The sequence below is a fragment of the Nylanderia fulva genome, unplaced genomic scaffold (assembly GCF_048542155.1).
Source record: "Nylanderia fulva isolate GAGA-0341 unplaced genomic scaffold, ASM4854215v1 Scaffold50, whole genome shotgun sequence".
Classification (NCBI taxonomy): Eukaryota; Metazoa; Arthropoda; class Insecta; order Hymenoptera; family Formicidae; genus Nylanderia; species Nylanderia fulva.
In genome coordinates this window covers 944,595-968,936 of record NW_028190588.1, presented here as the reverse complement: position 1 = coordinate 968,936, position 24,342 = coordinate 944,595, and the positions used below count along the sequence as shown (strand labels likewise).

The 24,342-nt window shown below is 37.7% G+C and overlaps 2 protein-coding genes across 3 annotated transcripts in view; one reads left to right on the top strand and one right to left on the bottom strand.

Moving 5' to 3' along the window:
- LOC114935434 (uncharacterized) overlaps positions 1 to 24,342 on the top strand; it is a 214,888-nt gene that overhangs the window by 12,332 nt on the left and 178,214 nt on the right. Inside the window, exons 2-3 of the mRNA XM_085487165.1 lie at positions 1,360 to 1,539; positions 1,647 to 1,690. The gene's annotated coding sequence lies outside the window, so the exon portion shown is untranslated. The remainder of the gene's footprint in view (positions 1 to 1,359; positions 1,540 to 1,646; positions 1,691 to 24,342) is intronic.
- LOC114935433 (LIM domain only protein 3) overlaps positions 6,131 to 24,342 on the bottom strand; it is a 92,603-nt gene continuing 74,391 nt past the window's right edge. Inside the window, exons 5-6 of one of the 2 annotated variants that reach the window (XM_085487163.1) lie at positions 17,311 to 17,470; positions 6,131 to 9,002 (exon numbers count right to left, since the gene is read on the bottom strand). In XM_085487163.1, the coding sequence (XP_085343289.1) occupies positions 8,847 to 9,002; positions 17,311 to 17,470 (316 nt within the window). In that variant the 3' untranslated portion in view covers positions 6,131 to 8,846. Of the gene's footprint in view, positions 9,003 to 16,783; positions 17,196 to 17,310; positions 17,471 to 24,342 lie in introns of those variants that run through there. The other variant, XM_085487164.1, reaches the window with a different exon arrangement.

Genomic DNA, 24,342 nt, shown 5'->3' with positions numbered 1-24,342 from the left:
CCAAATATTCATCCGTAGACTTGATGTTTCGGAGGACGAATCCTCGATCAAATTTCAAAACTATATATACATACATATATATATATATATATATATATATATATATATTGAAACTATATATGTGTGTATCTCGATGTAATAGTGAAGGGAAAAAATTTTTTCAAAGTTATATATCATTCTAAAATAGAATATATATATATATACGATTAAACACAAGAATGCCAGATTTATATTTATATTTATTAATTGGTTTCTACTATTATTTTTATATTTGCACAATTATTCTGTACTGTATTCGTGTGTTATTAGAGAGTATCGATATTTAAATATTTAATGTTTCTATTTGCGAGTCGAAACGGTTTACTTTGCACGGTTGTCTCGACGGCGGACAGGTGGTTATTTTAACGTTCGGATACAGACGGATGCGCACATAGGATTTCAGTTATTGACACTTTAAGCGTAGACTTTTCATTCACAACTTCTATAGACTCTCGCGGCTCCCGCGCCCCAAACTATACATTTTTCATTCAGTCAGTTAGATGAATGATCGTGTTGCGGGAGTATACGCATGTTCGGAAGTTTGTGCCGAAACGTATCTGTGCTTTGTTACATGGGAGCAGAGCCAACAATACATGTTGATCACATTCGAAATTACAAATAGAACACTGTGTAGTTACGAGTAGGTGTTTATTATGTACATCTGTTAAAGAGTTAAGTAAAATGAGATACGAAAATTTCTAGTTAATTAGCGCGTGTGAAACTAGCATATTATTTAATGGAAGATTATAAATAATTGAGTTCTGGTTTTATTTCCAATACTTTTGGAGTTCTTGATAGTTTAAACAAATAGTTCTAGCGAAAATGCCTAAAGACAACTCGATATGCCAACTTCACACTTTATTCTATAGTTTTTATCAGTAGTTTTTAGGATTAAAAAATTTTATTTAGTTGTACATAAATTTTAAAAAGAGTTTTGCCAAAAGAAAAAAATTAATTAAGCTAAAATAAAAACCAAATACCTATCTATACTTATCTATACCTATAAAGTTGCCGATGTTTGTAGAATAGCGAATAGCTTTGACCATTTATACTATGCGAAACGCCGAGAATATTTGTCAATCGCATATCGTAATTTCAATATTCATATGTACTCGTAATTGTTCGAAACGTATATTTCGCGAGAGAAAAAATTTTGATGCAAAATTTCTTGCCAGTGGTCAACCTAACTTATTTTTGCGGCGTGAATGTGTTGCGATCTGTGAATCTATCGTTAATTCTAGCTTGCATATTTATATGTATATGTTATAATACGAAATAATAAGATTATTCTAATATATGTACGTTTTTTATTTGTTACAGATAGCATTGTGATTCACGCGTCGTATCGGGAGTGCCGCATAAAAAATTTTGCGTGTCGGAAGTGCCGTGTAAAGTGTCGGGCGATCGTAATTATTCGTGTTTTCGCGAGTGTCGCGAGTGCTACTAAAAGAGGAGGAGGAGGCCCGGGGAGGCATCGGGCGACAGCGGGGCAACTATGAGGTATGCAAAATAAAAACATTTTTTTCTAAACTGCATTGTTTATGAGATAATACATATGTATATATACACGCACATGTATATACATAATTTGAATATTTTGTTTTCAGATCAACGTGCTGTGTACTACAACTCTCTGCTATTGCACGTATCGGTGAGTGAGAAATTGTTTATTTTATAACATTTCCAGGGATGTGTGAAACGTCTCATTTCGTGGAAACACATAAATAATTAAGAGTTCTGGTGATTAAACCAAAGAAAATGCTAAAGGACAAATTGATATGTCTATTTTATGCAGCATATACTACTTTGTAGATTTTCCTTATCAATAATTATTTAAATTTAAAAGATTTATAGTTCTATAAAAGCCTTAAGAAGAGTTTTGCTTTTTAAAAATAAAAAATATTAATTAAAACTAAATAAGTATCAGCAAATTTCTTGTTTGAACATAATGAAGTAAAACGCCGCTCGATTTTCAAGAATTCTATTATTACGAAATAATTCTGATATAGTTCTGAGAGAACATGTTATTTCTATTATCAAAACTCTTTCACGAAATGATAGCTTCACACAATTAATGTTTCTTTTCATCAATACGTGATCTTGTCATTTATCGCTATTAGAAAAGAGAGAGAGATTGAGGTATTTCTTAATTTACACAATAATAATATCTTTCTTGCGCAAATTTTAAAAGAAATTCTGGAGTGTTAATTATTTTCTAGTAATCTTTTTCATTATCAAATGCTATATCAATCAACATAGTATATAAAGGTTATAATTATTACAGATAAATACTATTATAAATAGTGTTAAAAAAAGTAATATACGTTGAAACCTTCGTGTAATTATTATATATAAAAAGTATTATTGAAGCTATGGATATTAATAAAAAATCGTGATACAATATATATGTTATATCTGATTAAACTTGTCTGCAAAATTTTAATATAAAATAAAATCTTATTTATACAATATTCATACGGTTCGATACGTCTTTTAGGAATTGTCTAATAAAAGATAAATAAGAAATTATTGAAATAACTCTTTAGTCTCAGGAAAAAATTCGATCGATTCCGGAACAAATTTTAATATCAATGCGCTCGACTTAAAGCTCAAGTGGCCACGCAGAATCCCGTTTATATATACACACGTATATTATGCTCCGTCCGTAGCGGGTACAAAAAATGCGAAAACTTTCGCATAACACGCGCAGCCCTCATTTTTATTTCTCTTCCCTTTTTTTATACTCGGATACGAGACGAGACGAGACGAGACGAGACGAGACGAGACGCAGCGGCTACATCGAGAACGAGCGGCTTGCCGGAACGGGACACGCGGTTCCCATCGGCGGCCGGATATTATTTCAGTCGGCGCATATTTCCGCAAATGAATTTTATGAAAACAGTTTTTGCTCTTTTAATTAATCGCTCCTCCTCGGACCGTCGTTTCTCTTCGCGCGTTGTCGCGCGCGCGAAGCAGTCGAGGACGGCTTTTAGTAATAATATTGTTTCAGAGACCGCGGAAAAGAGCCGCGATTCCCTCCCCCTTCCTCCCCCTGGGTTCTTCCGTGCGATACGTGATTTGCGTGATTTACGCAAACCCGCCGCGACGTTACACACCGGCGCCCCTTTTTTTCTACTTATTTTCACGTCGGAGAAAGGGCGCGCCTGGAAAAATTGTTGGCAGATAATGACGCTCGCTCGCCTCCCAAGTTGCTCGTAGCTGCGGGGGAGTTTTGCGATTCGACGGGGTAATTTGCTGGCGATTAAACAACAGGGGATAGTTCGAACGGAAATAACGATGTCGAGTAACGAGAGGAGAGAACGCGATTCGATGCGCACACTTTCGATGGGTAAATAAGTAGATACCGATATAATCACTGCCGTCAGCTTCTCCCCTTCTTTTATACAACGAGATGGTTAGCAATATAATTTATAATATATTTGGTCGAATTTATTATAAACATTTAATGCGTGTTTGTCTGCTTCCCAAAATCTTATCCGACTTATTCGCTCTCTCTTCTCTTCTTTCATGCCGGAACGATCTCTCTCTTTTCGAAACTAAGGATAAATATTTTAATATCAAGATAATGACACAAAGGTAGGTTAATTAAAATATTTTATATTACACGCATCGTGCAAAGGAAATCTCTTCTCATGTTTAAAATCTGATCTTACTATGAATAATGAAAGATGGGCATTGTCCGTTCTATGTCTTGTTCCGAAGCAATTATATATATTGTATTACTTCTTGCATATCGATTAAAACTGAATCCTGATGCTATATAATTACTGCCTAATTTTATAATTTATAATTATGGAAAGAGTAGAACTTACCTTCTAACTTATTTGTTAGGCGATAATTCGTGACAGAACTTTATGCATAATTAATATATACCGTGTATATTCTGATATACATATTTATACTTACATTTTGTATGGTCCTTCCAATGTTTTTTGTATATGATACGTAAAATTATAAATATAGTAGAATGATGTCCTGGATTCTAAAATTATAAATCATCTCAAGTGCTTAAATGTCTTTCTATTATTATTAATTATATTCTACTTATTGCAACATACAATTTATGAATACTAATTAATTATTGTATTTAATTATTATGTATTATTTATACTTCGTGTGAAACAAATTTGGCGCGTAAGAGAAGAAAATGGCAATCCAGCAAAAGGGAACGTTTCTCGTTTGCGTTAGCAGTAAAGTACCCCACGTTTTGTACAAACAGAAGTAATCGTCAGCCAATTAGATGGACGGGAGGTTGTAGTTAGGCGAACCTTCTGGCGGCTAGGTGTGCCCCGGATAATCGTGATCGTAAATAACATTTATTCGGAGGGGGGTGGGCTCGTGCTCTAATTGCCAATGATTACCGCGAGCCGTACGAGAAAAAATTGCCAATTTGCATCGAATGTTCGAACCGTCTCTCTCGTTTCCCGCTTCATTTACTTACCGTTCGTTCGCTCATCGGATTATAGATAAGCAGTTTCGTCTGCGACGTTAAATCACCTTCCCTTATCCAACGACGGTCGTTTCGCTGAATCTCCCCGACGTCGAAATACGTCGATATTAAAAAATATAGCGTATTAATTCTCGTAAAACAAATTGCTTTAGATGCGGAGAGATGCGAGTGTTCGTCGCGACTGATCGATCTGAATCATTATGCAGTGAATCAGAATCATTATGAACCGATTGTATTGATATACGAAAAGCTAGCAGTATGAATATATACTTAAACAAAATAATAAAATCTCGTACAGCTTAAGGTGCGGCAAAGATCAAAACCTGCATTGATCATCAATCGATTACTGCGTAAACAAAGGAAGAATAACATCTATCGCAAAATGTCTAGTGCTATTAAATATGAATATATTATCGCAATGTAAAACTGTAAATTATTGCATTTGTTGTCAACTTGTCGTGTGGGTTTGGAATGTGTACTTTATTCTGAGTACAAATTATCCAAAAGACGTCATTTTAAAAAAGAAAAAAACACTTTAGTTCTTACAAGTATTTAAAGACTTTTCTTTCAATTTTTAATTGCTTATGAATATCGAGTTTCCGTGTGGAATATTTAACGCGTATATGGCTAACAAGATGTTAAGTATTTAAACTTAATCTCTCGCGTTAGCAATACGTTTGGGATCGCGAATGTTAACGGAGAAGATATAGGGGAAGATACTACGTTCCTTCGCAGTCTCGTCATAAATTCGCGATGTTCAGCCGAATTTCGAGTCAATTCGTGCAAATCGTGCGCGATCGCCCCCTTCGCGATCTCCGGTCGCTTCCTTTTCCGTTTCTTCGCCTCGTCTTTTTCCATCGCCGGATACGCGGAGAGGGTTCGCACCAGAGAATAGAGTTGGATACCGCTCTCTTGAATACACAATGCGATTTATTCGAAACGCGACGTATAAAACACAAAGGACCGCGTATGATTGGTAAATTATTGAGGCCGACCGGATTTGTCGGCCAATCACGTAGCGCCCTTAAATAATTCAAGGGAAATACGAACGGAAGATGCAAAAAGGGAGGCCACGTCGGCGGCAAAAGTCATTCCGCGTGTTGATTCTCGCAACATCGCGAATCAATATTGTGTGTATTCACATGCTCGATATAGAAGCAAAAACATAAATCTTTAAGGAGAAGCAGAAGCGGACAGTTCCTTTTTCTCACTATTTTAAATGGAATCAGCGTAATAAGTAATATCGTTGAAAAGCAATAAATAATCACTGATAGGTGTCAATTATAAATATAGTATTGTAAATATCTATTGAAATCTCATTGAATGAATCAATTAATAGCAGTAACTATTTTTCAATCAGTTTCAATTAGTTATGTATTTTCTAAATGTAGGTATGTGAAGGATCCCAAAAAAATCAATTCAAAATAAATTTTAGAAAATAAATTTAAGAAAAAAATTTTAAAGTTATATTAAAACATAGGAATAAAGTATGTTTTTATAAATACTTATTAATCTCTTCGATGAAATTTTGTATCACTGCTTTAATCAATGATATTTTCACTGCTTCAGTTTAGGAAAAATGAAACACATCACGATTCTCAATGATCACTCTCTGTTGAATAACATCGAAACAAATTTATTAATACTTCTATGATAGAACTATAATACAAAACGTAATCTATACTAACGAACGCGTACACACTTCCTTAATTAATTAATATCTCGATTCTTTCGTACATCCAAGCGCATATAATCAGTATTGGATATACATATATAACGCTGCCCATGATTTATGCGGGGGATTTAGAAAGCGATACCGTAGAATACAATGTATAAAAGTGTTCCGGTATTATTAGTACTGTCCTGACTGTGTCCTGTTAAACATTTATTTAATAATCGCAGTAAGTACGATATAAATGGTTTTTTTAGCGATCATAGCTGTGCTTCGTCGAAGACGAAGCTTCGCATTAGGAACTATGCTAGAATCGTCACATATTTTGCGAGAGAATTAATCATTACAATCGTTGGAATTGATTTCAATGTCGAAAGGAATCGCATCCTTCAATTTAGTCAGGTGACTTTAATGCTCTCGATGAATGCAATAATAAGGACTTGTCATGTTTTTGTATGAAAATACAAGTTGCGAATCATATCGTGTCTTGACAAATCGAGATGATTATGAATTCAATGTGATTTGATAGATTGAAGTAATAGTGTGTGTTCATACGATGTGTGTGTTTTTATTCGCCAAGACGAGAGAAAAGTGCGCTAGAATAATTGGCACTCGTTAATAATTACGCACATGATGTATGCTATTTATCATAATTTAAAATTACTATCATTTATATATACATACACACATCTCTGAATACATTATATTCATATAATAAAATATTGCAAAAGTATAAGAAAGTGCTAAATATATAAGAAATATTAACAAACTAATGTATTTATAATTATTTAATTTGCATAAAATTATAACACATAAATATAAAAAAATATTTGTTAACGTATTTTATTAACAATGAATTCACAGATTCACAGTCGATTTCAGTTAGCTTCGCGAAATACAGTTCTAATATCTATCTCCTTAAACTCTCTTTTGCCATCGATAATCAACAATCAATTATTGCCTCCCTTCGCTAATCGCAAGGAACAAAGATTTTTCTCATTACCTCGTTTATTGTGGAGAGAAACCGTGAAGGTCGCGTTTCTAAAGAGATATAGTCTTCAGCAGTTTTCCGATGCAGCTGCTAGCCTATTATCGCTCGACATAGGTACTTTTGGCATCGACGACGAATCCCCGAAGAGCTAAGGGAGGAAATAAAACATTCTTCCCGACTACGGGTATTCCTCGTGATCCGATACGATCAGGCATGGCCCGGGCCGGAGAGAGAGAAAGAGAGCGCGAGAGAGAACTTTTGGCATAACTCAGCCTCGTTATCTGACTCGCAAATAAGGCAACGGAAAAGTTCGCGACATCAATCTGGGCCTCTGCCGGGAGATTCGAAGTTGAAACAATGCTTAAGTCACCCTTAACGTATGAGTCCCATGGGGTGGCGAGCAGTTGCCGCTTTGCTGCTTGCACTGCCTCGCTCTCTCGAAGCCCGCCGATTCGATCTGCCGATTCCCGATGCTCGCCTTCGTCCGGCAGGATCCACCAAGGGTCATCCTGCGTACCATCTTACCGAGATGCCGCCCTAGGCGAGGCGAGCATTAAACGTTAGACACTAAACTTTATTACCCTCTCGGAGTTTCGAGCTTCTCGTATGACACGGCTGCTATTAAGGATATTGTGGACCGGCCGGAAGTGAATAGACACGTTGATACAAGAATTTTTTGAAAATGAATAAATCCGGAAGAAGTCGCGTATATTTTTCGGTATATTTTTCTAGTCCGTAAATTTTCCATGCAGATCTTATATTTCTGTTTTTTTTTTTTGGTTTTTTTTAGCGATTTTCTTGTGTTTAAACTGAATCGCGCAAACGCGATTAATTATAATCTAAAGAGCACCAATAATTCGCCATAATTGGCCGATAGATGTTCGTTACCTATCTACTGTCTACTTATCTATTTATTTATCTACTTATTTATCGTCTAGCCAGTCGAGCGTGGGGAAGACGAGTCTATTCGACGTTTCAGATGTATGAATTAAGTGAGAGAACGAAAGACATATTTCGGATTTTATATTCTTCCCTTACGTTCTATCTTGTATTGTGTGTGTGGAGAATCGACAGAATAATAATTCGTCTGGAAAATACGCATTACGCATTTGTCAAATGATATATAAGATGACATTGGAGATAAGACATAGTCGTCATATATAATTTTATCAGTTTTTAAGAAATGTTATATATCTGTCTCCTCTTTAACAAAATTATCGCGATATATTCTTACGTTATTTATTTTATATTTTGTTAGGTATACATTCTCCTCTACGTCATTTATTCGCGTTGTTGAGACATTATTATATTTTTTTTAATAGTGGTCTTTTCTTTATTTACATAAAAATTCAACTTCGTCTAATCGATCTTGAATCGCGACGAGAAGCGAATCGTGCGAAATATATATATATATATATCTGTGCGCAGTAACACCTTTTCCGTCATTGTTTGCACGATATCGATAATTTAACGATCTTTTTCGGTAGTTAAGGTATATTCGATTATAAATATACGCGCAATTTTTTGTCGTGAGTCACGTGTTAGAATTACGGGTTTTTGGACGATATCGGTACAGGTGAACCACGAAGACAACGAGAACGACACGAGATTCCACGAGTCGTCCCTTCCCCCATCGCGCTACTCAATCGATATATCGGTGCTTACTTCGTTTGTCATTTGGCATCGTACGATGCTTGCGCATTGATACCGTTTAAATTATTCATGGGGTTCAGGACGTTATGGGCGCTCGAACTGGCTGGCGCTGGATATCCGTTGTGGTTGTGGGTTGCTTCCCCGTTCGCCTGTCGTTGAGGGCCACCGGCTACGTTCTGCAAGATAAAAGAAGACGCGTGAGGATTACACACCGTCGATGTATATATGTATTCGGATGTGTACAGATCGGTTTTTCTCTTTCAATTCGGTCCTGATCGGACGATCTCGACTTAGCGGAAAATTTATGCGACCGGAGATGCACGCGCGTCCTTTATAAAGTGCCGTCAAGCAATATCGCCGCGATATCGAGAAGCAGCATATACTTGGTATTTCTCTGTCAATTTTATATATGTATATGCATGTTGCGTTTTTTTTTTTTTTAAGTTTTCTCGACAAGTAATTGCAATACTATGTGATTTATATCAATGCGAGTGATATACCGTACCACTAAAGGTGATTTGCACTGACCGCCTTAGTTAACAAATTCTGGTTAGTGTGACTCGTGTGTCCTTGTCTAGATTATAACTCTAGCTGTAACATAGATTGAGAAAGAAAATTTCATTAACTATGGTTACAGTATACTGCAATTGGTACGTCACTATAATTTGTAAAGTGAAAAAAGACGGTCGATTTTCTTTTATAATTTAGCTGAGCTTGGCGAAAAATAAATTATTTAAATGTCTATGAAAGGTTCTTATTAAAAGAGGGCATTATAGATCGATTTGAGACATTGCGCGCGTTAAAATAAATATGTATTTCTTAATAGCAGTTTCTATATACTTACTCTTTCTAGAGGGAAGGAGAGATTACTTATTGAAAATATTAATATTATTATAAATATTATTAGAAATATAAATATATTTTTAATTGTTAATTTAAATGTTAATTTAATCACATCACTGATTCTGACACGTGTCTATAAAGGAAACATGCAACATTTCATATTTAATGAAATTGATTTTAATGTTTTATACATAACAGTCGTGTATAATATATTCAATCTATTTTAGGTAACCTTTATCGATTCTACCGATTTCTTTTCAAATTGCATTTAATCGAGTAAAATACATTGGTCATATAAAAATTACGTTGAATCTATTCCTGAAAGTTATTTATTAAATGCTTAAATACATATTAAAAGACGTATCAGAAATTACGCGAATCTGTAATTCTGAAGCATTTAATCCGGTTAAAAGGAAATCTACGGAATCCGGGAATAAAAGTGGTCGATCGATCGTCTCGTAATTCGATTTCAACAATTATTCACGACGCGGCACGTAAAATCCGGCGCGGGCTTCCGTTCTTAAAGGGTTGACAACGCTAACGAATTCGCACATCTCTCCCTCCCTCTTTTCACCTCCTCCCCTCATCTCCCTTTTCTAATGTACCATCCAAGACTTCAAAAACAAAAGACCGAAGGAATGAACTTGTATCTCAGTGCCCGAGTAAAGAGAAGGAAGGGAACGACTCAACTTGGGTGATTTTCTCTTTCTTGTTCTTACGACCGATTCTTTATCCATCTCTGTCTCTCGGGTGGCTATATTTATGCGCTGATGGTACAGAGAACTCGTGGGAGAAGCGGAGGCTATACTACTAGGCTAGGTAAGCACCGTTGAAAACTTCGAACTTTAATATCTCTCCCTCCGTTCACCCCTCTTTCGTCTTATCCAGTCGATCCCGCTTTCTCTTCGTCTTTTACAACCTTCGTCGTCGTCCCGTGCTTTCTCGCGAACACGCGTGCCTCTCCTTCCGCGTCTTTCCCATTCAGTTTCTCTTAGTTTCCGCAGTAAAGGTGTTAAATTATACAGGCTTAAAATTCGGCAGACCGTGCGGCTCAGCCCCTCGTGACGAGATCCTGCCCGTAAGTTGATCATACTAACTTTCGCACGGCGCCGAATTAAGCCTCCATTTTCGACAATTATCCCACGCCTTAGGACGCCTTGGAATATAAATGTTGCGACGAACGAATCGATTTCAATTACAATATGTTTTTTTTTTGTTTAAAAAATTGGAAGTCTAGATTACAAGGTAATTTATTATTGGAACAAATAGATTGTCTATTTTACTTTTCTTTATTTTATTTCGCTTTTGTGTCTTGCTGTTTGTAACGGGAATAGAAGAATGAAAGCGCAGATCTGTCACGGAATCGTTATGAAAGGTGTTATCTCTTTTGGTGTCTTAATAAAGCATTTTTCTCATTCTAACGCAAAAAAATGTAGCCAGCAGGGTGCGGTTGCGGAGTAATTAACTCGTAAATAATTATGATAAAAATGACAAAGCGCTGCTAGAGAAATGCTTTATCATCTGTCTCCGCGACGGGGGCGATTTTTTTCCCTTAGGAAGGATCCTTAAATCTCGTCACCGTGAGAACCCTTTTCCCCAGCAGGACTTTTGTCCCTCTCTCTTTCTCATTTTACGTTTCCGTCTTTCGGTATATGTATATAGAGGATCTTCTCTTCTCTTTCTATCTTTAGGCTCCCATCCTCCTGTCTCAGAAAGTCCCGCTCGTAATTAAGAAATCTCCGTGGAAGGCTTCAGACCGCCGTTGAACGCTACTATGGGTTAAATTAAGTCTATGACTTATTCAAGTTTTATCTACAATTGCCAGAGGAGGAATTACCGAGTTGTGGATTTACTGCCGACATCGTAATCAAACGGCACGCGCTTTGCGATATTGGTATGTTAGATAGGATGCTATATGAATATCCGTATATAAAGGCATTTGTGATAATCTTTTTCCAAAATCAAACACATTTTTTAATTTATCCTTTTTTATAACTTTTATAACTTTTTTCCCGAAATTTTGTAATAAGTTTACCAGATAATTTTCACGACATAATTAATATCTCGCGTCAGATTATTAATGAAAAGATGAGCTTCCTTGTCGCATATGATAGTCGCAGGCGGTTTTTTTGCGCTTCTCATATCTGTCGCGGAAAATCTCCCGGTTTTTCCTTCCTCTCGAGAGGATCTCGCTCGCGCGAATAAGACATTAATCGTGACTCGGCGCGAGGGTGGCGAAGCGGGGTCGGGTAGTTTGTAACTGACGGTAAATGCGGGGCATCGCCAAACGCGTGAGGGGTTCGCCAGGGAGAATCGCGTGTCATTTGTCCGTTGATCTCCCGCGGATGGGAAACGACCAGGTGCGCCCGTTTCTCCGCGCGCGGCTTTTCTTACGCGCAAAAATTAGCGCCACCCACGCTCATGGTCCGACCTCCGGCACGAGATGAGAATTAGAGCAAGACGTCGTTAATCGCCCCCGGGATCGTTTAGAAGCGGAATTTACTGCCCGTTGGGTCGTTAGCCCGGCCATCTTCGATCTGATTCTTTCCTCGGGAGAAAAGAGATTTATCAATACTCCGCTTTCTTTGTTTTCCTTGCAAACAGATAATGAAGGTCGAGAAAGAACCAATCAATCACACGTATAGATTTTTGCAATTTTTACAAATTATAATTATGGGGATGAATCGATTTTCTCGACACGTTTTTATTTTTCGACGCTAAACGCATCTCTCAATCAGTATAGAGTAATAATTTTATATTAAAATTCGTCGTTGAAGCGTAAGCTCGACCACGTGATCGAGTCTTTGCGACGGTCCATGGTAATAATCGTTACAAAAGTAAGCTTTCTCTCGGCCACGTAGCACATAGCTCTCTCCGAGTTGTTTCCCAACTAAACTCATAATCTCGCATAAGCTCGCAAGCCGGGCTTTCCCATGCGAGCTTTCTCGGGACGCGCGCGTTGTACAATATAAGGGGCCGCGCGGAGGCTTTACGTGAAATTCAGCCAAGCACGGTGCACCTAATAATGCGCTCGTTAACAAGAACGACGTGTACACGCGCGTGCGAGGGCTCGTGTGTACGTGCTTATGTCCTCTCCCTCTCCTTTGTTCTCTCTCTCTCTCTCTCTTCCTCTTCCTGTCACGACACAACTTGTGTTACGTTGACCAACCAGGCAATCTAATCAGCTGATCGATCAACGATCGATCAAGGGCCGTTTGTTACGCGTAGAACACATTTTGACCACGGACATTTCGAGATTTCGCGCGATAATCTTCCTTTTCTTGTGCGAGGGATAAGTTTTAAAATTTTTTTTTTATATATTTTATATTTAATTATATATAGATAGAGAATAATGTGTGCGCTCGTTTAACGTAATTTCCATGACATTCTCTGATGTAATTCTAAACAGATCGTATTCGTATGCACAACGATAGAGTATCTACAATGAAGAATTAATGATGGACTAATGGCTTTGTTCAGTGTGGAAATACGCTTCTGTGTAGTGGCCTTGTATAGTACTGCATTACGATGATGCACGTCCATTTCGCTAAACGCTACATTTCGAGGGATTAACCGTGCGCTACATTAATTATTATTAATGGTATCATATCCTATTCTGACACATTCTATTCGGATATTCTAATGCATACGTTATATTGATCCCTAAGTCTTTCATTCATATCGAAACAACTATTTTAAATCAATCGCCTATAATTAACGCAATAATCGACAATGAAAATTGTATAAATATCTCTTATATTTCGCCATTATTAATCTTTCGCTAATACAATTTAATTAATTAATTATTTTAATTATTTATATTAATGTAGTATGATCCATATTACATATTGAGAAAAATATAAATAAATAAAATAGGAAATGTAAGATGAAAAAAATCTTTTTATATAAATATAGATTATCTCTCTTCAATTTTCTTGATTTGTTTTTATACGTTCGATACGTCCGTAAATGCATTTATTTTATTCTTGAACAAATGATATTAAACTCGAATAAAAGTGACATTAAACTGAAAAAGTTTAATTTCACCGAAATTAGTCACTCGCATTCGACGAACTTTTAGGAATCTAATCGTCTGGAAGCAATATAGAGGACGTTGTAATGTTACTCATTCCCCGTACGAATCTCGTACTGTGCATTGATCCTCTTAAATTCCCATGTACCTTCCATCTTGGCATTAGCATATTATCTCACCTCCGCAACTCCCTCTTCCCTTCATCGCGCTTTTCAACCTCCTTCTGGCACCTCGGCCTCCCTCCTTCCTCTGATTCGCGAAGGACTTCGCAGACACTCGAGAGTTTGTTTTAAAACTCAGATAATCGTTCCAAACTCTCTCGTCGTGTCTTTCTCTTTCTCATTCTTACTCCGTGTCTATATCCCCCCGCTAACATTTCCCCTTTCACTCCCCCTTCCTTTCCCTTCCCTTCTCTCCTATCATTTCTCCAAGTCCCGAGGGGAAAATTAGACCGAAATAAAAGTTCTCGCCAATTTTTAAGCGCGTTACACTTGTCTCTAAGGAGGATGAGATTGCGCGATCGAAACTCCTCCTTGAGAAAAGGAGCTAAAGCTTCACGAGTCTTTTCGTAATTGTTACTATCAACAGAGCTACGACATTGTTTTTTATATGTCTGTAATCAATTTATCGATTATTATTTTACAATATTATATGAAATTAATTTTTTCATTGATTAAAAAGAAGATAATCAATTTGAAAATAATCCCTATAATATATAATAAAGTTTCAATAGGCCAACGATGATATCGGAAACGATCCGTCATCCGTCTTCATCGAGACAGCTCGATTGTCGATGTGAACGGCTAAAGGCGATCCAGTCTCGTCGCTTCTTTTCATTCCTTCATCCTCCCCACCCTCGATTTACCCCGGATCAGGCATACTCGAGTTATTCGTAAGCAACACTCCCCGGCATTATTCGTAAGAAACGCGGTAGGATCCTTCCAGGGCTGAGAAAGATTGGGACAGCTGTCTGTTCTCAGGCAATCAGAAAAACTACCGCCCCTTTTCCACCTTCCGTCGACGGCACTTCGCCGCCTCCGACGGGCTTAAGCAGAGTACAAGGGTGGCAGCTGCCTCCAGGACGAGCACCCTCTTTGCGGTTTTTAAGAATCTTAACGCCTTTTCTCTCCTTTCTCCCTTCTTATCTCTGTCCCTCTTTTTCTTTCTTACACTTTATAGATATTCTCAATTTCGTCTTTGCGTTTTGTCGCGTCGTTTATCGGAGTGTTAATTCTAACAGGAGTTTAATATTTTCTGTTTTTCGAATTGTTTTTTACATTCAAAAAATACCATCAATTTGTATTACAATTGTTGTTTATTTATTTGTACAAGATATGTTTGCAACGTTATTTTGCGACTTGAGGCAAAAGTGAGTAATGTACGGTGTTAATCTCTTTTATTTAAGTGCAAAATGTCAAATGACCTTTATGCTAGCTACAACAGAAACGATAGACATCTTGAGTGCTCTCTCCGCGATCGAAGGTATTCACGCTCCAGGAACGAGATGTCAAGAGGGATCCATCAGGCTTAGCGTAATAGATGCGCAGACGACATTAGCATGCCACGCCGATTATTGGCATTAGTCTGCCATCCCGTTATTTCGCACACCGGTCATTTATAACCCGTAAACCCTCCGAGCGAATCGATATTGCGTGTGAAAGCTGCTGGATCGCGCAATATCGCGGAATACACCGCGGACGTGCCAATTTTTCTCGATTGTTGACGATGCCAGAAATTTACAGCGAAAAAACAAATTTGATTTCCCTCGTGTCGAGCAATAAAAAAATATCTCGTATTAATTAAAGCGATATGTCGCGTTTCGGCGTCGAGAGACTTTACGAATTTTAAATCTCGAGTTCGGCCTCGCCAAGAGAGATTTACGCGCGCGTGTGGGTGTCCCTGAAAAATGTTTACACGCTAACACGCCCGTCCACGCGAGCCGATATTTCTTTAAACATTATAAACGACGTGCACACGCACGCACGCACAATCGTGGAAGAGCGCGCGACGCTTACGTGGCGCCCAGGAATAGAGTCGCAAGGGTTACCAACCCCTGAATTACACGCAGCTCGCCGGCGAGAGCGGTTAAGGGGAGCGAATTTGCATATTATAAGTAGTACACGTTACCGAGCATGATATCATCGGGCCGGGGACCTCGTTATTCTGTGCATGCGTACAATTCGAGCGTGCGGCAAGCATCTACGGTCTTAGAGACCGTTTCTCCGAGACGTTTCAGAGAATGTTTTTCAACTTTTGCGATGGCTATTTTATCGTCGTTTTTTAAACGATCTTTTAACAATGAAAATATAACGGCGAACGGTATTTTTTTTAACGTTAGTCTAGTTTAATTACTCCAATTTCTCGTTTCGAAAGAAATTTGTTTTAAATTTTCACAGGTGAACAAATATGCATATACTAATATACTTATTATTAGACTTTTATTTATAAAATTTGAAATATATATAAAATGTAAACAGAAAGAGAGAGAGAGAGAGAGAGAGAGAGAGAGAAGCAAATATTATAATTGTAATAATTAAAGGATATAATCCTTTAATTGTTCTGAATGACTCTAATTATTATTTTCAAGTAAATATCGCGAATTAAAATACGTGACGTCATTATACAAGGAAGACGGTGAGATCCTTGCAAGACGGCACACGGATTAAATGGATAGGCTTCCTAGGGTCGAGTAGGACGTGGTCCTTCGTGCAGCAGGAGCTTAAGATATTGTTTCGAAGCAAGGCTGTTGCCTTAGGATAATCAAGAAGACTTAATCCTAACAAGCTTAACGCCGATGAGTTCATAATTCTGGACGTTTCTGTTCGGTGAAAATCGCCAGCTCTTCGTTGCTTGCCATTTGTCCTTTATTATCATGCTTTTATAATCTATTTTTGCTTCAATTACTTCATTCAACGTTACATGAAATCTTTCTTGCAATTTTGAAAAGATAAGAATTAAATTTAAATAAAATCAAATTCTGCAACAACTTTTTTCTTTTATTTTTGTTACAAGATATTTTTTAATTTCGCGTGTATGCGTTAAAAGTTTTCGAAATTTGTTTTTATTCACGATTAATCAAAGATTCGCGATTACAAACTATGTGTAATGACTTTGCTTTGTATATTCTTACGGAATAGCTCTTGAAAGCCTTCGCGAAGAGTAAATTCTTTCGCACGTTCCATCTTCGACGAAGAACAGGCAAATCGTTAAAGCATGCGACGAGGCTTGCTTAACGGGCGAGCTTAATTAATAAGGACACGCGATATCCTAACTCGTAAGACGATGGCAGGATGGTAAAGCATAGCTGAAGCCTCGGGGGAGTCCTTTGTTGTCGAGAGGGTCAGGACGAGCGACCTGCCACTTTAACCCGCCTTAAGGGGGTTGCGCCTTGAGCAGTTTGAAACCTTGCGAGTTTGAAACCCGATGGCCAGGGTCCAGAGAAGAGATTCCACTAGGTATACGTTCTGCTGTACTTTACCTCGTACAGGTGTCTCTTTTATAACGAAAATATGTTTCTATTGATCGATAGATATATTTTAAACTACGTGAACTTACAAGTTATCGCGCAAGTTTTGTTGACAATAAAGACAGCTGTAAATTCTCTTTACCTGAGGTGGTTGAAGATGGGTCACTTGTCTCTTGATGTGCGCCAAAGTCGCGCTAGGCGGAGGATGCAGAGCCATATTGGCGAAAACCAGCCTCTCCTCGTAATCGTATTCGCAGAGAATCTTGTTATCACAGAGATAAAATCTGTCCCCCACGCAAAATCTGCAATCAGAAATTAATTTTATTGCGTTACGATTGTGATTAAAATAAAAAACAATAATTTGTGCAAAATTACAATAACATACTTCAAAAGCTACGTATAATTTTTAATAAAATTGTTAGTCTAAACGATGATAATCGTTATCACGTTGATTCGTAGTGTTTAAAAGTGGCAGAGGGACGGGAAGAAATACCGTTTAAGAGTTGCGCGAGATAGGTAGAGGCGGTAAAGCGTGCTAATTCCCTTTAAGGTCACTTTCCGTTCTGCTCCGTCGAGGAAATTGCTAGAAAATAAAAACAAGCGGCGAAACGCCGCCCCTTTTCCGCTTCTTCTAGCGTCTTCCAAGACTCTTAAATGTAAATTTTCAGTCGATTCGCAGACGTACTCGGATTACCGTAAATTGGAAGTTTCTGCAATTTTCTCCCTCTTATCTTTCTTCTTGTTCTCTACAAACGTAGTCACATGATTTGACGATTCTCTCCTGAATTTTATTTTCTAATTTATTAATAAGAGAGATCTTAAAAAAATACATGCGTATTTACAGAGTGATGTTAGTAAATTTTGACGTCCATTTCCTGTCTATTTCCGGAGGAATGAAAAATCAGAGACAGAGACCGAAGTGTATTTTAAAATTCAGCGTATAAAAGTCCGGGATTTTGGAGTAATCCGACACGATATACATACCGCTGCACGCGGATTTCGGGATGGTGACGAGGTACCGAACGTGCTCGGCTTGCGATATCGGAAGAAATAAGATTGCCGCTGCGAGGTTTATACGCATCGACCAACTGTCGTTCCCTCGCGAGGCGAGGGCCTTTAAAATCAAAGATTTCACATTTTTCGTTTTTATTGCCGGTTTAAAAGTCAATTTTTTCTCTCCCGCGCCCTTTTCCAAGAAAGGCGTCCGCATAAAGGACGTTACGCCCGGAAATGCTAAAGAGCCATGAAAGTGGCCTCGTCTTTTAAGGGCAGCCGGTTTTAGACCGCGCGCCCTGGATCGAAGATCCACGAGGGACACGAAAATCGTTTTCCCATGAGATCCACGGGACTTGAAAATTCCTGTCAGGTGCCGGGAACATCACTCTCTGGACGTTATACCGTATAGCGCGTTATATCGATCGCGATATGACGGGCGTGTTCGCGCGATTTGTCTTACAGAAGGGCTCGCATAAATTTTAAGTCGTTTCTGGGACATGCCGGATTCCTCAGATACATGTCATTAGTATAAATTATTGAGAGAGAATCGACTTTCCGTTTTTTTATTTCTTAAGCGCGATTTGTATAGTGTGTTATTTCTTATTTTATAAAATTATTCCTCTATTTTTAACGATCTGATGAAAGAGAAGTGTGCTAAATATATTTTATATTTATTTTATTGATATTATATATAAGTCAAATGTGTGATAAGTCAACATCATCGCGTGAGCTAATAAATGTTTGAGAAAGTTTGAATATTTTATGAGAAAATCGATGGAATGTCATATATAAAAGAAAAAAAAGGAATGCTTATTCAATACTAATAAAATGGGCGATTCTCCCTCTTTTTTTCAAAGACGTCGTCGTCAATGAGCCGTGTAAACTGCACGTCAGCATAAACGGCGGGGTAAAACGTATACAGTGTCGCGTTCGTAATTCACCGGTGAATAATAAAAGCATTTTTCGGTAAAGGGGTGGGTGGGGGTGTGTGTGTACGTACACCGGCTACATACGGCCATTGCGTATTCAACGGATGTGCTGTCCCGCGCTGGTATCCTGTTTGGGTTTTATGTCGGGATTTCTCTGTCGAGTGGTTTATACCGGCGCTTATGTAAATGCAGACGTGATTTTTTTCACCACCTACTCGAGCCACCTGAATGCGAACGCGTTCGCGCGCGGCACATTTGTAGCATTCGAAACGAGCCGGTCGACCGAGACCGAGACAGTCGTCTCCTTCCGAGAGGACCATGAAATCGCAATGAGATTCTACGACGTACGGCGCTCATATCCGACGAAATCTGCATTTTATTTTACTGGATGTATTCTTAGGATGTGGTCGAGTAATTTGCTCGTCGGCGAAATCAATGCGCGAAGTAAATAAACCTCTCTTTTTCAGATATTATTTCTTTCGTATCGATTATATATAAATATAAAAACGTAGAGTTATATATTGTGTGTGTTTGACATTTATCTTTCGGAATTAATTTTCAGTGAAATAGTTGATTCATAAACGTTTAGATATTACTTTTTTCAAAAAGTGCATATTTATTACAGCAATGAAAACACAGATGTTCGGTTTATGATAAATAAAAAATAGTTTAACTTCAATGAGATTTTCGATTATAAATTCTGTTATGTAAATAGAAGTTTTCATTAATGTTCGTGATCGCATGACTTTAGTTTTCATCGCCATTAAAGATTTTCGTTGATTCAGAAATACGAGGCATTATAGATGCATTAGAGATTCGAAATAGCGAGCGATGATTATATATTCAACCTGATTGGCGACGCTATAATTGAACTTAAAATATCTCTCCGATCAGCATATATAAAGTCGCGATGTGTCTCGATCGATATATCCGAGAGTATCGTAATATATAAATACACTTTGCTCACTGTTATAAGTGAAATTAGGACACGTCGAGATTCGAGATATATTAACATTTTCGTATGAACAGGTTTAGCATTTCACCAATCGATTTCTCACTTATCAAATCAATGATTGAGTTCATTTTGCAGTAAATGATAAAATTTGCATGCATCATGAAAAGAGCATGATGCATTCTCAATGCGCGACGTTTTAATTTAATAAATAATAATCCTTAAGGTTGCCAGTAATAATTAATAAAAAACCACTCCTCAATGTTTAAAGTCGACCAGACTGGCAATAATTTATTATAAATAATTATTTGAAATACAACAACGTTTCGGCTGTCATTGCAGCCCTTTTCAAGTACATCTATAAAAAGTTCCATCAAAATAATTATAATTTAATACACTTATTCGCAACAATTAATTATACATTTAAAAACAAAAATGTGTTACATACCAAATTTAAAACAGTAAATCAACTTCTATGCAAACTACCGACAATGTTAACGCTTGTTTTGATGAACAATGCAAGACTGACAGAAGTAAGCACATATTAAATAGATGTTAACTGTTCGCAAGAATCTTAGTCACTAAGCGTTAAGAAGATAGAGACGAAACTAAATGTGTCTTTCGTAATTTAAATCGTCATAATAAAGTCAAATAAATAAAAATAAATAAATAGGTGGATATAAAAATAAAAATAAAATTAAAAGTAAAAATAAATATAAAACGACTTAAATAACGTCAAGAACACGATCATAAATCCCACTGAAATTCTCCGTATCTTTCTGTAAATTAATACTTTTTCCTTGTTTTTTTATGTAAAACATTTCTGCAATTTCTCTTTTTCTTGTCTGTTTTTCCTCATGCAGAATCACCGGAGAATCCCAACGGAACTCATGATCGTTGCAAGTCCGATGTAAACTAACGACAGAATGCAATGTCTTGTCTTTTTTTATGTTATTTCTATGTTCTTTAATGCGCGTTTCTAAATGTCTCTTTGTCTGTCCTATATAAGCCGAATCGCAATTCGCACAATCAATTTTATAAACAACATCAGTTCTTTTTAAGTTTTCGATCCCATCTTTACCTCTTTTTATCAACGTGTCCAATTTTTTTGGGACAGTATACAAAGCATCAATTCCACTTTTATTGATGCAACGCGTAATATTCTCGCTAAGATCTTTAATGTAAGGTAACACAATGCAATTTCGCGTATCAAATTTATTTCGATTGGGCGAGTTAAGATTACCGCCAAATTTAATCGCTCGAAGTCTTTTATTGATGTTTTTGTTTATAATTGTTAACGGGTAACAATTATTAATAAGGATTCTTTTGATTAAATTAATATTTTCTTCATGAAAAATAGGGTCAGCGAGTAAAATAGCCCTATCAACTAGGCTTGTAATCACGCTAATTTTATATCTCATAGGATGATTTGACAGAAAATTAATATAGCGGCCTGAAAACGTAGGCTTTCGGTACCAATTAGTCGTCAATCTACCACCGATACGTATAACGTTCGTATCCAAAAAACTCAGAGAACAATTTTTCTCTAGTTCGAACGTAAACTTAAGTCGAGTGTGGAAACCATTGAACACACGAAGCATATCCTCAATTTTTCCTTTCGGAATAATTGAAAAAATATCATCGACGTACCTAAAATAACAATAGGGTTCGAAATCCAATTGACGCAAACAGTATGATTCCAAATCGTCCATAACAATGTCAGAAAGAATCGGAGACAATGGAGACCCCATCGGAGAACCGAAAACCTGTTCGTAAAATTTTCCGTCAAAAACGAAGCTCGTTGAGCGCATTACCGTGTCAATGGCGTGTAAAAACTGCGCAAGGCTAAACGAAGTAAATTGTGAGATGTCATCCCATCGGTTTTCTATTGCTATTTTAATTAATTCCCAAGGGGTGTTAGTAAAAAGTGAAGTCACGTCCAACGAAATCATAACATGGCTGTCGTCGATGTTTCTGTCTTTAATAATCTCCACAAAGGACCAACTGTCCTTGACATGAGATCGAGGTTTATTGACTGCATTTTGTAGTATCTCACTCAAAAAGGATGCTATGTTGTTTTAATTTAATATTCCTCATTATACTCTTGTCGGTTTTATCGATGTATGAATAATTTACATCAGTCAATCTATTCTCTCTAAATTTCTTGGAGTGAAAACTGAACAATCTCATTCTAAAAGAGTGAAATTTTACTCCAAAAGAGTGAAATCTCATTCTTTTGGAGTAAAATTCCACTCTTTTGGAACGAGATTGTTCAGTTTTCACTCCAAGAAATTTAGAGAGTTTGTAAGATAGATTTGAATAAGTATGATTTTTCGTATCGGGCAGATACCTCATTTCTATAAGAGGGAATAAGAGGAATAAAAGATAAAGGAAGGCAAAAAAGTAAGAAAGAGAGGCAGACGTGTGCCGATCGGAACATCTAGCATGAACCACCATAAAAAGCAACGCGCTCTCGTAACGGAGTACGATAAGTGCCGTGCTACGAAGCAAAATCGATCCCGGGGGCAGCTTCGAATCATGCACCATAAAAAGGAACATTTATAGAACGTAGAGGTGCGAGAGGAGAAAGAGAAGGAGGCGACAGAGCGACAGGAAAGAACGATCCTTTATAATGGTATCGTGATTTCACGTCTAGATACGCGTTATATTTGCCGATAAACGCTATTTCTGTAATCTGTAAATGCTAAACGTTCCAGACATTAGTGTCGCCAGTTATTTTTGAAATATAGATAGTGTCGTCTTCATATTTTGACTTCGCATCGAAAATCAAAGATATTTCTTCGTGAGGCTTTATTTATATCGTAGCGGATTAGGTACAGGAAAATATAACGTTATCGAATAATTATATTTAACGAAACAAATAAATGAGAATAAAATGTGAATTTATATCACGGTTAAGAGTTACGAAATTTTATTGAATTAAATTATTTTATTATATAATTTCCATTTGCAAAATTCATAGAAGTTCCTTTGCAAGTTTCAAAATATCGATATTTCTGAATAAAATCATAACACTTTTGGAAATCGGAGAAATCATCGGTTAACCGTTAAATGTTCTCCGCGACGCCTTTCTATCGCTGCTAAGTCGAGAGAAAGCCTCCGAGATTCGTCGGCAAACAGTGCAAGCTCCGCAATGTGGGACGGGAAGCCCCAAACGGCAACACTTCGGCGGTAGTCAAGATCTGGTGGGAATGGTGGAGGTTTGCTCGAAGCCGAAGAGGGTCGCGCGGAATGAATTTCGTACTCGATCGTGCGGAGTCTTCTTCGAGGACAAAGAGAAAGAGAGAGAAGGGAAGAGATCGCGAGGTCTAGATCGAGGTAGATATAGATGTATACAAGTGTGTACGCGCGTTTGTATGTAGATATAAGAGAGGAGGAGAGAGAACGTCTATACTGCCGGTAGTTGGTGGTGCTCGTGCTCAATTTGCATCAAACTATGAAGAGACAGACACCACCGAACGTCCCTTTCGCCTCTTCCTGCTTCCAGCCGCTCTAACACCTGATGGCGCCGCCCTCGTCCTCTCGCGCGACACCCCCGCAGCCGAGACTAACGCGTTTAGCAGAGACTCGAACCCCTAATCAGATCTTCCGACGGCAGCGGGCTTTCTAAGGTGCCGCTAAGTGTGAAGTTAATGGAGAGTCAAGACATCGCGTCGCGTCAAGAGACGCAAAACTCGTCCGCGCGCGCGCCTAACTCTATTGCGTCTCTATTTGTCTTAGAATCGCGAATATTTCTTTATTCATCTCGATGAGTCGAGGCTGATGATGAGTTAAAAAAACATATTTCATGGTAAACTGATGATGATCGCTTTTTTTGCGCATGCAAATATAAAAAGTTATCGGTTTTTGCTACATCTCTTATATATTAAATTAAAATGTAGATTTTTATTATACACGCTATACAAATCACGGATTTGTTGGTAAAAAAATAGTTGAATTTTATTTCCTCGATAAATCATAGAACGATTTAAATGTGCCAATTCATGCGCTTATATCGATTGGAGTTTATGGCGTTGCATCATTGAATAGTCACATCTCGCTCGTTCTGTCGCGCGACTGCGCACTTTGTTGCGATAATGGCTGCTTACCTAGCGCGTTCTCCTGTTAATTAATTCAGACTGTCAGGGTATCGGGGAGCCGTGGCGCGCTAATTCGATCAGCAGTGAATTCGCTCGCTTCGGTGGCGAGGGCTCTCGCCGTCAGGCTTCCGGGGAAGGTATACCGAGGAGGAGAGCCTTCGCGCTTCCACGACGGATTTGCTCCGCAGACAGTTGAC